The sequence below is a fragment of the Belonocnema kinseyi genome, chromosome 5 (genome assembly GCF_010883055.1).
Source record: "Belonocnema kinseyi isolate 2016_QV_RU_SX_M_011 chromosome 5, B_treatae_v1, whole genome shotgun sequence".
Classification (NCBI taxonomy): domain Eukaryota; kingdom Metazoa; phylum Arthropoda; class Insecta; order Hymenoptera; family Cynipidae; genus Belonocnema; species Belonocnema kinseyi.
This window is the reverse complement of record NC_046661.1, coordinates 80,908,499-80,922,707: the sequence shown is the minus strand read 5'-3', so window position 1 is coordinate 80,922,707 and position 14,209 is coordinate 80,908,499. Positions and strand designations below refer to the sequence as shown.

Genomic DNA, 14,209 nt, shown 5'->3' with positions numbered 1-14,209 from the left:
ATTTTAACCAAAAGATTAATTTTCTACGAAAATAGTTAATTTTTTAAATCAAAAAGATAAATTTTTACAAAACAGTTAAACTCGCAACTATATTGAAATTACATCGCAGTTTAATTTAAAAAAAAAGGAAATAAAATTAATAAAAAATAATACAATTTAATAAAAATGTAAGCAAGCGCTCAAATAAATTCCTGGACTTAAAAAAAAATTCCTGTCATTTCCAGGTTCTTCCAAGTATATAAAAATTCCCGGTTTTCGATTTGTATGCTAAGGAGAAGGAAAAAAAATGAAAGTATAAACTTACATTTATTTCTCTTACATTCAGGAATGACTCTTGTTAATATTTCGTGTTAATTGGATTCTCCAAACTGTTAGCGACTCGCTGAAAAAAACGAAAAAAAAAATTAAATATTGCCAATTGACTAGAATTCACTGATTAAAAATGATGATCCTTTTATCCAAAGCGTTAAAAAAGAAGAAAATTATGTCAAGAAACTCTGCAAATTTTGTAATCCGTACTAGATTCTGTTTTTTCCGAAATACTTCGATCCCTTTCGTCCCAGAGAGTAAGACCATCGCAGGCACAAATTTGTTTCGTGTTTTGAAACAAACCTGAGGATCTCGCTATTATTCCACAAGCCAACCTGAAATTTAGCAAAAAATATTCACTATTAGTAAAAAAAAAACTTGAAAATTTCGTTTCAATAATTAAAAACGAATTTTATCATATATTTTTTACTTTTTGCCGCTGTTTCCGTCAATTTTTGAGGCAGGAGTCTCGCCTTTTCCTAAATCGTCCGGATTTTCCGTGACTACGAGCGATCTGCCAATTATTTCTGGCACTTTTAGGAGCTGATCGACAATTCGGAATCTCACTCGACCCGAATTATCTGCGATTATATTTCCCAAATCTCCTACATGCTGAAATTAAATGTTAATTTGATTTATTTTAATCGAATTTCAGGTCAAAAAATAATATATTTTAATTTTTTTAATTTTTTGACCTACTCTTTCGGAAGGTTTACTATCTGGTCCACCATGAGGTGTGTTCTGTGGATTAAAATGATCACCAACACTGTAAAAATTAGAGAAATTTTATTTTTCAACTTGTAAATCCATTATTAATAAAAAATTTAATGTTAAGTTTTAGACACTTTTGAAACAATAATTAATAATTTCGATATTGAAAGCCAGGGTGGCGACTTGGCCGGGAATTTAATTAAAAACCCGGAAATTTACTTTTAATTGCAGCAAAATTCAAGTTTTCATTATTTAAATAATTTTTGTCAATTTAGAAAAGTGATTTCTTCTTTAAAGAGTCGTACTTTTTAGTTTTCAGAAATATTTGATTGGTTATTGAATAATTCTTTATTTTCCTTGATCATTAATATTCAATTATAAGAATTTTAATGGCCTTAAAACATACTTTAATTTTCCACCCAATAATTGAATTTTTTAACATCATATTTGAATTTAAAACCTGAGAAGATAAATTCAATGAAAAAAGATTGAAATTATAACAAACAAAAAAAAGAATTTACAACAAATAAAGATATTCAACTCAATAAAGAAATAAAATTTTATTTAATTTGTTGGTTCCATGAACAGACAAAAGACAAATTTTCTTTACAAAAATTAAACTTTCAAACAAAAAATATGACTTTTCAGCAGAAAAATAATTTTCCACGAAACTGATGCATTTTTACTAAACAAAATAAAATTCAAAGAATTCAAAGAATAACAGAAAAAGAAAATCAGAAAACGTGAAAACAACGTCAAGCATATTTACTTAAAAAATATTATTTTTCAATTATTATTTAAAATCTTAAGTTTAAATTATTAGCAAAAAAAAATCGATCCCGTAAATTTATAACCTTTTAATAATTTTAGAAGTAATTACCATCTAAATTTGTATAATTATTTTGAACGCTTTTATTTTTACAATTAACTTATCAATTTTAAATTTATATCCAAGCTTCACACTCTCCATGGAATAAAATATAGGGTCCAAAGGGTACTTTTCGTCAAGCTAAATTCAAAAGAGTTCAAAAGAAGTGAAAAAAATTTTTATTAAAAAAAAGCCATTGATTAGAATAAAATTTGAGTAAATTTAGAGAAATTTCAGGGAAATAAGAAGAATGGGATGAAACTCATTAAAAAGGAAGCTGCATTTAAAATCCCTTAAAATTACTGAAACTCTTGAAATTGTTTAAATCTCTTGAAAATGCTTTGGAATCTTTTAAAACACACGAAAACATTTTTAAATCGTTGAAATCCTTTTAAAATATTGAAATAAACAAAATTGATCCTCAGGATCAATCAAATAAAAACGTTAAAGAATTTAAAAAATCAACTGAATTGAGTAGGATTGAGTAAATTTAGATGAATTCAATCAAATACAAAAATTCGAAAGAATTCCAAAGAATTAAAAGAATTCAGGGTAAATTCCAAAAAGTAATTTCAAATATCTTCAAATCCTTGAAACCCTACAAAGTACCTGACATCTCGTGAATAAATTGTTTGATATCAAATAAAAAAATTATAAAATCCCGCGAAATTTTATGATATTTCCTAAAATCCTGGAAAACGTGGTAATACCTTGAGAGCTTTAAAAAATCCTTAAAATTATTGATATCTATAAAAAATTTCTCGGAATCTTTATAAATACAATGAAATATTTCAAAGAATATAAGATAATTAAAAAATAGATATAATAGACCTGAAATAATTGAATAGTGATTAACTTACCAAGTCCAAAGTATGAATTAAAAAAAAGTTTCTAAGATAAAAATTAAATGTTTAATCCAAAAAGACGTATTTTTTCAAACAAACAGCATATATTTAAAAAAAAAATCTAATTCTCTACCAAATAGTTTCATTTTACCTATGAAAGATGAAATATGTATTAAAACAAAGGAAGTTTTAATAAAAAAACGACAAATTTTCTAAAATACTTCAAATTAAAAGATCCTGAAAATGCATCAGAAGTTATTAAAATACCCTAAAATCTTAAAAATTCCTTAAAATGATTGAAATCCATTAAAAATTTCTCGGAATCTTTATAAATACAATGAAATATTTCAAAGAATATACGATAATTAAAAAATAGATATAATAGACCTGAAATATTTGAATAGTGATTAACTTACCAAGTCCAAAGTATGAATTAAAAAAAAGTTTCTAAGATAAAAATTAAATGTTTAATCCAAAAAGACGTATTTTTTCAAACAAACAGCATATATTTAAAAAAATCTAATTCTCTACCAAATAGTTGCATTTTACCTATGAAAGATAAAAAATATGTATTAAAACAAAGGAAGTTTTAATAAAAAAACGACAAATTTCCTAGAATACTTCAAATTAAAAGATCCTGATAATGCATCAGAAGTTTTTAAAATACCCTAAAATCTTAAAAATTCCTTAAAATGATTGAAATCTATTAAAAATTTCTCGGAATCTTTATAAATACAATGAAATATTTCAAAGAATATAAGATAATTAAAAAATAGATATAATAGACCTGAAATATTTGAATAGTGATTAACTTATCCAAGTTCAAAATATGAATTAAAAAAAGTTTCTAAGATAAAACTTAATTTTTTAATCCAAAAAAACGTATTTTTTCAAACAAACAGGATGAATTTATAACAAAATTAGGATGGCCGTTTTAATCGACGAAATAAATTCCCGGTTTTTCCCCGGTTTGCAAACATTTTTCACGGTCAATGAAATTAAAAAAATGGAACACTAAAGCTAAACAATTTTCCACGCGTATAAAATTTTTACGCGTATACAATTTTAAGCGTATAAAAATTTTACGCGTACAAAATTGAAGGTACTGACATTTTTCAATATAAAAAATATATGTCCACGTTATCATTTTCATTGCTCTAAATTAAAAAATCAATCAATGAACTTAAAAAATTTTAAAATTATATTATTTTAAGGAATTTTAACCTAGAAACATCAAATATTGAAAAATCAAAAAAATTTTAACTGAGCACTTCTTAAGTTAGAAATTCAATTATTTTCTTTTTAAATAGTTTAAACATCCTTGGAAAACTTTAAAATTTTATTTCAAAATCTTGAGAAATCTAGAAGTTGCTTTAAATTTGATTGAATTAAAAATTATTTTGGAAATTTTTTCAGAACTTTTAAATATCTGTCTGAATGAATTAAATTTTTTCTACAATTTTCAGAAAATCCTGCAAATTTTAGAAAATTTCTTTACAATTTGGATGTATAAATAACAATTGAAAATTTATTATTTGTAGGCGAAATTTGAGTAATTGTAAGAGATATGTAGAAGTTTTGAAAAGATTCGAACTTAATGTAAAACTTGAAATGATAGCCTAATATAAAACAAAATGTAGATTTTCGCAGATTTTAAACAAAAAAAATAGTTTCTTTTCAAGAATTGCGAAAGCCTTCAAAAGAAGAAAAACATTTTCTTAATTAAAAATAATTAAAAATAACTTTTCATTTTGAAAAATTATTTTAAGAGAATATTTAAAAAGTTTTTCAAAGATTTAAACAAAATTTTCAAAAAAGATTCTAGAAGATTAAAAAAAAAACTTTCTAAAATTTGCATGATAATTTTTAATCTGTTTAAAACTCCTAAGTATCTCTTAAAATTACTCAAATTTTTTTTGCAAATGTTTATATGTAAATTATATATCGAAATTTTAAAATTTCACTTACAAATTAAGCATTTTTCAAATACAACTGAAACAATATTTTTAATTCAATAAAATTCTTTAATTAACAATATATTATTATGAAGTTATTTTTAAGTTGAAAATAGTTTATATACTTTCAGTCACACGTTCAAATTTGTTTAAATACTAAGACTTTCAAATTGTAACCGTTTAAGTTTTAACGTTAAAACCTAAAAATTCTTAAATTTTGAAATGGTTTAAAATCATTTTGTCAAATCGTTTCTGTTCACTTTTTATTACTTAAAGTACAGATAAATTTAAAGAAATTTATTTATTTATTAAATTAAAATGTTTCTTATCTTATTTTCAACATCAAAGGCTTTTATTTTATATGTGTTGAAATCTCTAAGAAAGTATTTAAAAATTCTTTAAATTAAAAATGTAAGCTTAAAAATAAAAACTTTTAATGTAAAATTTTTTAAGTAAGCAAATTTTAAATGACGCATTGTAAGCTAAATAATAGAATAATTGATAAACATAACAATTCAAGTAATTATTTAAAAACTGTTGAAATCGAACGTGGACAGATTTTTCTTCTACAAATTTGAAAAATTCCCGGTCAAACAAAAAAATCACTGCCATTTCCCGATTTCAAAAAATTCCCGGTTTCCCTGTTCAGAGGCGACCCTGAAAATAGTCTAATTCTCTACCAAATAGTTGCATTTTATCCATGAAAGATGAAATTTGTATTAAAACAGAGGAAGTTTTAATTTAAAAATTCGACAAATTCCCTAGAATACTTCAAATTAAAAGCTCCTGAAAATGCCTTCGAAGTTTTTAAAATACACTAAAATCTTAAAAATTCCTTAAAGTTATTGAAATATATTAAAAATTTCTCGGAACCTTTATAAATACCCTGTAATTTTTCAAAGAATGTAAGATAATTCAAAAATAGGTATACACATGAAATATTTGAATAGTGATTAACCCAGGAATTAATTTATTGAATAAAAAGTGACTAATGTGCCGATTGTTATAAAAATTTTCAAGAATTTATTCTTACCTTTCGCAACCACGTGAAATGTCTCCACATTCGTGAATGTGTAATCCGTGAGGTCCAGGACTCAAACCGTCAACTGTTCCATCTATGATACAACCGTTAGCTGTTTGTGCGAATCTAATTACTCCTTTAATAGACTCTCCAAAACTGTATCCAGAATTACCACCTAACATTGAAACGGCGCTAAAACTTTCAATGCCTAAAACATTTAAGAGGTTTCAAAGAAATTTTGGATTTTCAAAAAAAAAAAACTAGAAACCATAGTTGCTACAAAAGCTGGAAGTCATGGAATTTTGAAGCAAAAAACAAACTAACACGAATTTTTTGTTCACACTTATTTCAAAGCGTTAACCATTTTCTTTACGACAAACTGTTAACTTTCAAATTCATAAAAGTAATCGTTTTAATAAAAAAAAATATGATTAGATTTCAGATGATTTTGAAAGATTTAAAGAGGTTTCTAAACGATTCAGAAGATTTGAAAAATTCTGTCTTGGAACAGAGAATTTTAAATATAAATAAATTCTAAGTTTAGAACAGGACATTTTTCTAAATTAGAATTAAAATTATTTTCCAAAATTCCCTTTCCACGTAAAAAAATGTTCTGTTCCAGGTTAAATAATAATTCTTTACGAAAATTCTCTGTCAAGGGATTTCAAATGTTTCAAGCTCTAAAACATTTCAGAAGATTCCAAAAGAGATTAAAACATCTGAAGGAATTTTAAAGGATTTCAGGATAATTTTGAAAATTCCGAAGAATTTTCAAGGACTTTAAAACGATTCAAGAGATTTAAAAAAACTTCACAAGATTTAAGATATTTGAGACTATTTCAAAAGATTTCAGAGAATTTTTAACAGATTTCAATAACTGGACGGTTTTCTATAGGACAAAGAATTTTTGTTTTATACAAAAAATTTGTTTTCTAAAAAATAAAGAATTTGGGAATATTTCAAAGAATTTCAAATACGTTCGGGTACTTTAAAATATTCCACGACATTTTCAAGAGATTAAAAAATTTTTAAGAGATTTTAAGACATTTCAAAGGATTTAAAATGTGCTAATTTTTTTTTTTTTATATCAAAGAATCTGCAAGAGCTTAAAAATATTTCAAACGGTTTCTAAAGATTTAAAATATTTTTAAAGATTCCAAGAAATTTTAAATTGATTTTAATAATTTAAAGAGATTTCAAAGAGTTTGAAATATCTTAGGGCATTTTAAAAGATTCCAAAAATATAAATTCAATATCATTTTTCCAAGCATTTCCATGATTTTTCAGGAAATATCAAATTTTATGTAATTTCAAAATTTTAGGATACTTTTTAAAAATCAAAAAAATTTTCAAGAGATTTAACGAATTTCAAACAATTTATAACGATTTTAAATATCTTGGGATTTTTTAAATATATTTTAACAATTTCAAATTATTCCAAGGTATTTGAAATATATTAAAATATTTTGTAAGATTCCAAGGAATATTTAATATATTTCATTAATTTGAAAGTATTACGATTTTTTTTTTAATTTTAGGGTATTAATAAAAATTCTGAAGAATTTTCAAAAGCCTTAAAAGATTCAAGGGATTTAAAAATATTTCAAAGGATTCGCAATATTTTAGGGCATTTAAAAAGATTTCGTGGAATTTGTAATAAATTTCAATAACTTGAAGGTCTTTTTAAAAAATTCTAAAAATTTGAAATATTTTAAAATATTTAACAAAAATTCCACGGACTTTTTTGGTTACTATTTCAATAATTTGAAGGTATTCCAAAGATTTTAAAGATTTTGTGGTATTTTGAAAACTTTCGAAGAATTTTTAAGAGCATTAAAAAAAAATTTTAATTCTAAAAGATATGTAATAATTCAGGATATTTTAAAAGATTCCCCGGCATTTTCAAGAGATTAATAAAATGTTAAGGGATTTCAAAACGTCTAATTGGATTAAAAATTTTTTTAGTTATTTTTTGTTAATTCTAAAGGAATTTTCAAGAGCATTTAAACATTTCAAAGGATTAAATTTTGTTTTTTAATTCAGAGAAATTTTAAATAAATTTGAATAATTTGAAGTTCTTTTAAGGAATTTAAAATATTTCAGGGAAATTAAAAAAAATTCAATGAATTTTCAAGAGTTATAGGAAGTTTAAAAGAATTTCGAAAGATACAAAGGAATTTCTAACATATTTCAAGTTTTAAAGATATTCCAAAGGATTTTAAAGGTTTTACGGTATTTAAAAAAATGTCAAAAGAATTTTAAAGAGCTTTAAATTAATTATTTTAAAAGATTTTAAGGGATTTTATGATTTTAAGGAAATTTAAAACCCTTCAAGTACGTGTTTTAATAAAACTTTCCAGTATTTCAGAAAATATTAAATTTCATAGAATTGGAAAACTTTTAAAATATTTCATTTATTTAATTGAATTTTCTAATTTCTTTAAAATTCCTCGGAATTCACTTCAATTTTACTGAAATCAGTCGATGTGAATTTTTTTAAATTCAAAATTGAAAAAAAACTGAAAAATTCGATTGAAAACTAACTTTTTATTTAAAAACACACATTTTTTTAGCAGAAAATTAATTGTTTTGAGAAAAAATTCATATTTTTGGATCGAAGAGTAAACGATTTGGAATAAAATTTAACTATTTGGTCAAAAATTTATGCATTTTGTTCAAACTCCTATTTTTTTGGAATAAGCTGAATCTTTTGATTAAAACTGCAATTGTTTGGTTGAAACTTAATATGTTTGAAATAAGTCTTTTTAGATTAAAAATTCATCACCTTCGTTAAAGGTCTACTTCCTTAAAAAAAAATTTTTTTTTTGTTAAAATTTTTTTATTTTAGTTGAAACTATCGTATTTTTGGGGTAAACATATATTTTTTAATCTTAAAACTTGACTAATTTGTTGAAAATTCAACTAATAGGTTGTAAAATCATTATTCTTTTTTTGAAAATGCACATTGTCGGGTTGACAGTTTAATTGTTTAATAGAAAAATTGTCTTTCTGGCTTGAAAACTTCACAATTTGGTATAAAATTCAACTATTAAGTATAAAATCAAACTGTTTTGTTAAAAAATCATCTTTTTGACAAAGTATAAATCTTCTTAGTTGAAAATTGAAACATGTGATAGAAAATTTATGTATTCAGTTTACAATTTTTTGGTGAGAAATTAAATTTTTGGATTGAAAATGTTTAGTTGAGGGATTCAAGTATTTTTTTGAAATCTCGTGTCTTTTTTGGTTATATTCAACTGTTTTTTATAAAAAATTAAAATCTTTTGCAGTTTAAATATCAAATTTTTGTTAAAAAATCTACTGTTTTGTTTTAAAATTCATGTTTTTAACTGAAAATTTAACTTCCATTTTTTGTTGAAAATATATATTTTTTAGTAAAAAAATCAGCTATTTGGCTCAGACTTATTTTATTTGGTCGAAAATTCGTGTTTAATAGGAAATTAATCCTCTTGGTTAAAAAATTTATTATTTGGTATAAAATGTATGTATTTTATTAACAATTAGTATTTTTTGACAGAAAATTATTTTTTGTTTGTTTTTTTAAAGTTTAAACTTAAAATTTTTGTATTCTTAATTTTTTAAATAAATTTATTGATTCGTTTAATATTTTTTTTTGTGAGAAAGGGTCGTGATATCGTTTGGGCCCACCCTAAATACTATTTTATGAAAAGGTTCACCTCCATAGCCCTTGAGAACAGCCATTTTTCCAGTGCCCTCAATTTTTTCCTGAATTAATGAATATGGAAGATTCGTGTCGACGACTACGGTTCCTCGCTCTAAGGAAATATCGACGTCCTTTATTCCCTCAACGTTGGATAAACTTTTTTTTACGGCATTGACGCAATTCTGACACGTCATCTGAACTGCAAATTCTATCTACAGAATACAATTATAATAAAAAATATTGATTCTTTCATTTTTCAATGTGTTCAAAAATATTTTAAAGTATTTAAAATATTTCCTTTTTTAATACAATATTTACATTTATTTATTTAGTAAATTCCGGGCGCTATAAATATTGTTTAAAATATTTATTTTTTTATTTAAAATAATTGTAAAGCAAATGTATATTTAAATATTTATAACAATTTACACATTTTAAATGCAATATTTAAATACCTAAAAGTTATAAAAATATTATTTGGCATACAAATAAATTCTGGTCGCTAGAAACATTATTTAAAATATTTCCTTTTTGATTAAAAAAAATGTTTAAGTCTTCTAATGAATATTTAAATATTTATAACAATTTTAAATGCAATATTTAAACACCTAAAAGTTATAAAAATATTATTGTGCGTACAAATAAATTCTGGTCCCTAGAAATATTATTTAAAATATTAAGAAGAGTTTAAAAATGTTTATTTCCAATGCAATATTTAAATAATGAAAGGCTTTTTAAAATTTATTTCACGTGCAAATAAATTCCAGAAACTAAAAATAGTTAGAAAAATATTTTTATCTTGATTTCTTAAGATTTAAATATTTTGAAGATAATTGTGCCAAAAATCAGGCATCTGAAAAAAATGGTTTTTCTATGATTTCAAGAATAACAATAATATTACTGATAATCCAATTTCAAATATAAAACATCATATTTAGTGAAAACATTTTTAAACTTAAAAAACAATTTTATTTTAACCATTTTTTTGCAAATGAATTTTGGCTTATTATCGCTTTTTACCAATTAAATAAAAATGGTTGAATTTCAATCCATGATGGATCGTTAAAACATTTTTTTGTATGAAAATATTATTTAAACAATTTACAGCCGTTCCATTATTTCAATTCGAATAAAAAAAACTTGTGTCATTTCTAAATAAAAGCGATTAAAATTGTTTAATTTCAAATCAAAAGCTCTTAAAATTGAAAAATTTAAGACTAAACTTTCTTTAATTGAACAATTCTAGTATAAAGAAGTTCAAATTCTATAATTTCTCATTCAAAATTCAATAATTTAAAAGTAAAAACTTGTGAATTAAAAGAGATTAAAATTTTTCCTTTCGAAACTGAAAACTAAATTGGGTTTTTCTGATATAAAAAAGTAAATTCACCGTTAAATTTACCCCTCAAAAAGGAAGATTTTTCAATTATAATCCATTAAATATGAATTATTCAAAAACAACTTTGAAAATAAAGAGTAATGTTAAATGTCACCAAGAATTGTGATATTAAAACTTTGTTATCTCAAAACTTTTAAAATTTCAATTATTTTGAGTAAATTTAAAACATTAAAAATAAAAAAAATGTAATTGTTCATTACATATATTTTTTTTAAATCTTCGTTTAGAATTATTATTCATTCTTAAAGTTGTTTAATTTTTAATGATTAATTTTTTTAAATATGCAATAAACATGGGGCCATCTTTAAATATTATATTGAAACACAAAACAAGATTGCTATATATGATTTCGAAATTTTTTTTTATACTTAAACCAATTTAAATTTGTATTTATATCGTTTTAAAATTCACAATTTTCAAATTGCTAATTATAAGTTTGAAAATCCAAACATTTCAATTTTAATTGCAAAATTAAAACCTATGAATAATAAAATTCCCGCATTGAAAATTGATTTATTAAAAATACAATAATCAAATATTTGTGTAACAAAAATGATTTTTAATGTGTAATGTTTCTAAAATTGCCTGAATTAAAAATAACAATTGAAACAAATTTTATCCAGAAACATTTTTTTTTTCTCATTTTTTCTTATTTTAAATAATAATTTTTAGAATCATTAAACATTTTAAAAAATATGTTTTTTTATAAAAATATTTAATTATTCTATTTTTATTAAATAAAAAAACTACTTTTTAAATGGTTAAATTCGGATATTTTATAATTTAGTAATTTTTTGTCGGGAATTTTTTAATTCGGTAACATGATAAACCGTCGGCAAACTTATTATTCGAGAATTTTTAAAGGGACGAGTGAAAAATCATGAAAAATAAAATTCCGGACAGAAAATTGCCGAAATATAAAATATCCGAACAAGAAAATTTCCGAATTTGAACAAATAATAATTTTAAAAATTAGAAATATTATTTATTTATTAAAAATACAGTTATTAAATATTTGTTTTGCAACACAAATATTTCTAATGTTTGAAATTTCTAAAATTATTGTTGATTTAAAAATAACAATTGAATACAATTTGCATTCAAAAATATATATTTCTTTCGATAGAAATATTTTATTAATGTGTTTTTAAAAAATAAAAAATATTGATAAAAAAAATGTTTAAATTCTGAAATTTTTTAATTCGGATATTATATAATTTGGCCATTTTCTCTCAAAAATTTAATTATTCGGAAATTTTCAAATTTGGTACATTATATTATAAAGTGTTGAGAAGTTTTCCAATTCGGGAATTTTTTTATTCAGAAATTTTATTTTATATTATATAGAATTTTATTATCCGAGAATTTTCCAAATCGGGAATTTTTCAGTTTATAATATTACCGATCAATAAAAGTACCGAATTAGAAAATTTGCGAACAGTTTATTATATAATCGGATGATAAAATTTCTGAACTAGAAAATTTCCCGATTATAAAATTCAAAAATTTTAAAACATTAAATTTTGTTTATAAATATTTCGAATAATCTAGAAAACATATATTTATGTATAAAATTTGTATTCGATTATTGTTCTTTTAAATTAAAACAATAATTTTAGAAACTTTAACAATTAAAAAAAAATTTGTTTTTAAATATTTGACTATTTTACTTTAAATACATTAAAAATATTTATAAAAACATTTTTTGTTTATATTAAGAAATTTGTAGTTTCGGAATTTTTAAATTCAGTAATATTATAAAATGTTCGGGAATTTTCCAATTCAGGAATTTTATTTTTTTGAAATTTTATTATTCGGGCATTTTCAATGCAGGAATTTTATTTTCGGGCGTTTTTAGTCATTTTAAATTTAAAATAAGTTTTTGGTTTAAAATGAAAAAATTGAATTATATATAAATTTAAAATTTATTTTTCTAAAATTAAATGAATCCAGTCTTGTTTTTTATATTCACACCCATGCAATTCGGCAATTTTCTTATTCTAGTATTTTGTAATTTGGAAATTTCAGTGTCGCGAATTTTATTTATATTTTAGCCATCCAAATTTAAACTTCTTCAAAATCTAAACATTCCATTTCTAAAAATTTCAATTAACGACTTAAATTAGAATGCACAATTTTTTTAATTTTACATAAAAAATTATTTATTCCAATAAGCTGAAAACGCGATTTGCTAGCAGATTTGAAATTTCTAGGAAAAAAATTGTATAGGCAATAAATACGTGCTAAACAAAAAATAATAATAAAACTTAAGGTGCAAATAATAATCTTAAATAAATTTTCGATGTAAAGCCAATATAAAATAAAAGTTTATAAATATAAGCAAGCTGTTCCTTTTTCTTAATAATTTTATTGCATTTGATAAGAAATTTTGCAAATTCATTGCGCTGTCATGCTGGATAATAATTAAAATTCCAATCCAATATTATCCAAGTTTCTAAACCTTAGCTTATACTTAAGAACTGGTAAATAATCTTTATCTAATTAGTAAATTCATACCTTTGCTGAATCCATTGCAGTAAAAATCCAAAAAAATGAAATCTTGCTGAATCATATATATGATCGATTACAAATATTCCGAAAATCACACTATATCGATAATTATTACTTTCAACTACAGCTTCATAATTTCATATGATCACCTACACACCGAATAAAGCGTTTTTTTTCTTTTATTCGATCAAATAAATAGTGAAAAGGGAGAAAAAATGGTAAAGTGAGGTTAGGTAACCAAGATAAGTGAATTTGTAATCCACTGTATTAAATCGATTAAATAACAATATAATTGTGATAATTGAAAGAATTTCTTCAAAAGAGGAACATTAAATTACAGAGAATTTACTCGGTTTGTTGTTCATATTGAGTAAACTAATCACTTTCAATGCGCAATTAGCATTCTGACAGTTACCGTTACCGGCTCGCATAAAGTTGAGGAGGGGGGATTATTTATATTTACGTATTAAAGAAGAGGGAATTTTGTCAAGGACGCGTGAAAACCCCCCCCCCCCCCAAATAAAATTCATGAATTAGAATATCCAATAATTTTCCATTATTCATATTTTATATTAAAGAAATAATTGAAGAAACTTTAAACATTTAAAATAATTTGTTAATCAAATTATTTGATTATTGTACTTTTAATAATTAAATAATATTCATTAAAAAAATCTTTAATTCGATAATATTTCAATTTGGTAATATTATAAGCCGTCCAGGAATTTTATAATTTTACAATTTTATTATTCGGAAATTTTTCACTGTCGGACATTTTATTTGATTTTTCTGGTTATTTAGTAATCCCAATTTTATTAGGGACTGAAAAATCCCAAAAAATAAAATTCCTGAGTTTGAAAATTCCCGAATTTAGAATATTACATTTAAAAAAAAATAATATTATT

General features: G+C 22.8%; 1 protein-coding gene across 2 annotated transcripts; it reads right to left on the bottom strand.

Annotated features, from left to right (window-relative positions):
• Positions 1-389: 389 nt before the first annotated feature.
• Positions 390-13,738, bottom strand: LOC117172696 (copper chaperone for superoxide dismutase). 2 transcript variants are annotated; one of them, XM_033360849.1, is made up of 6 exons: positions 13,311-13,738; positions 9,408-9,606; positions 5,722-5,917; positions 1,009-1,075; positions 740-921; positions 390-644 (listed from the first exon to the last, which is right to left on the bottom strand). In XM_033360849.1, exons 1-6 carry the CDS (start codon positions 13,323-13,325, stop codon positions 488-490), a joined length of 816 nt encoding a protein of 271 aa, XP_033216740.1. In that variant the 5' UTR covers positions 13,326-13,738; the 3' UTR covers positions 390-487. The 2 variants fall into 2 exon arrangements, with proteins under 2 accessions (XP_033216740.1, XP_033216741.1); XM_033360850.1 differs by having other exon boundaries at positions 5,722-5,884.
• Positions 13,739-14,209: the final 471 nt, after the last annotated feature.

What these genes read in the sequence shown, in the direction of transcription:
- LOC117172696 (XM_033360849.1), bottom strand. An exon ending in TGTTCTCAAGGGCTATGGAG is followed by an intron (nt 5,918 to 9,407) that starts GTGAACCTTTTC and finishes TAAATGTTTTAG; the next exon opens with GCATTGAAAGTTTTAGCGCC. An exon ending in ATAGTAAACCTTCCGAAAGA is followed by an intron (nt 922 to 1,008) that starts GTAGGTCAAAAA and finishes ATTTAATTTCAG; the next exon opens with CATGTAGGAGATTTGGGAAA.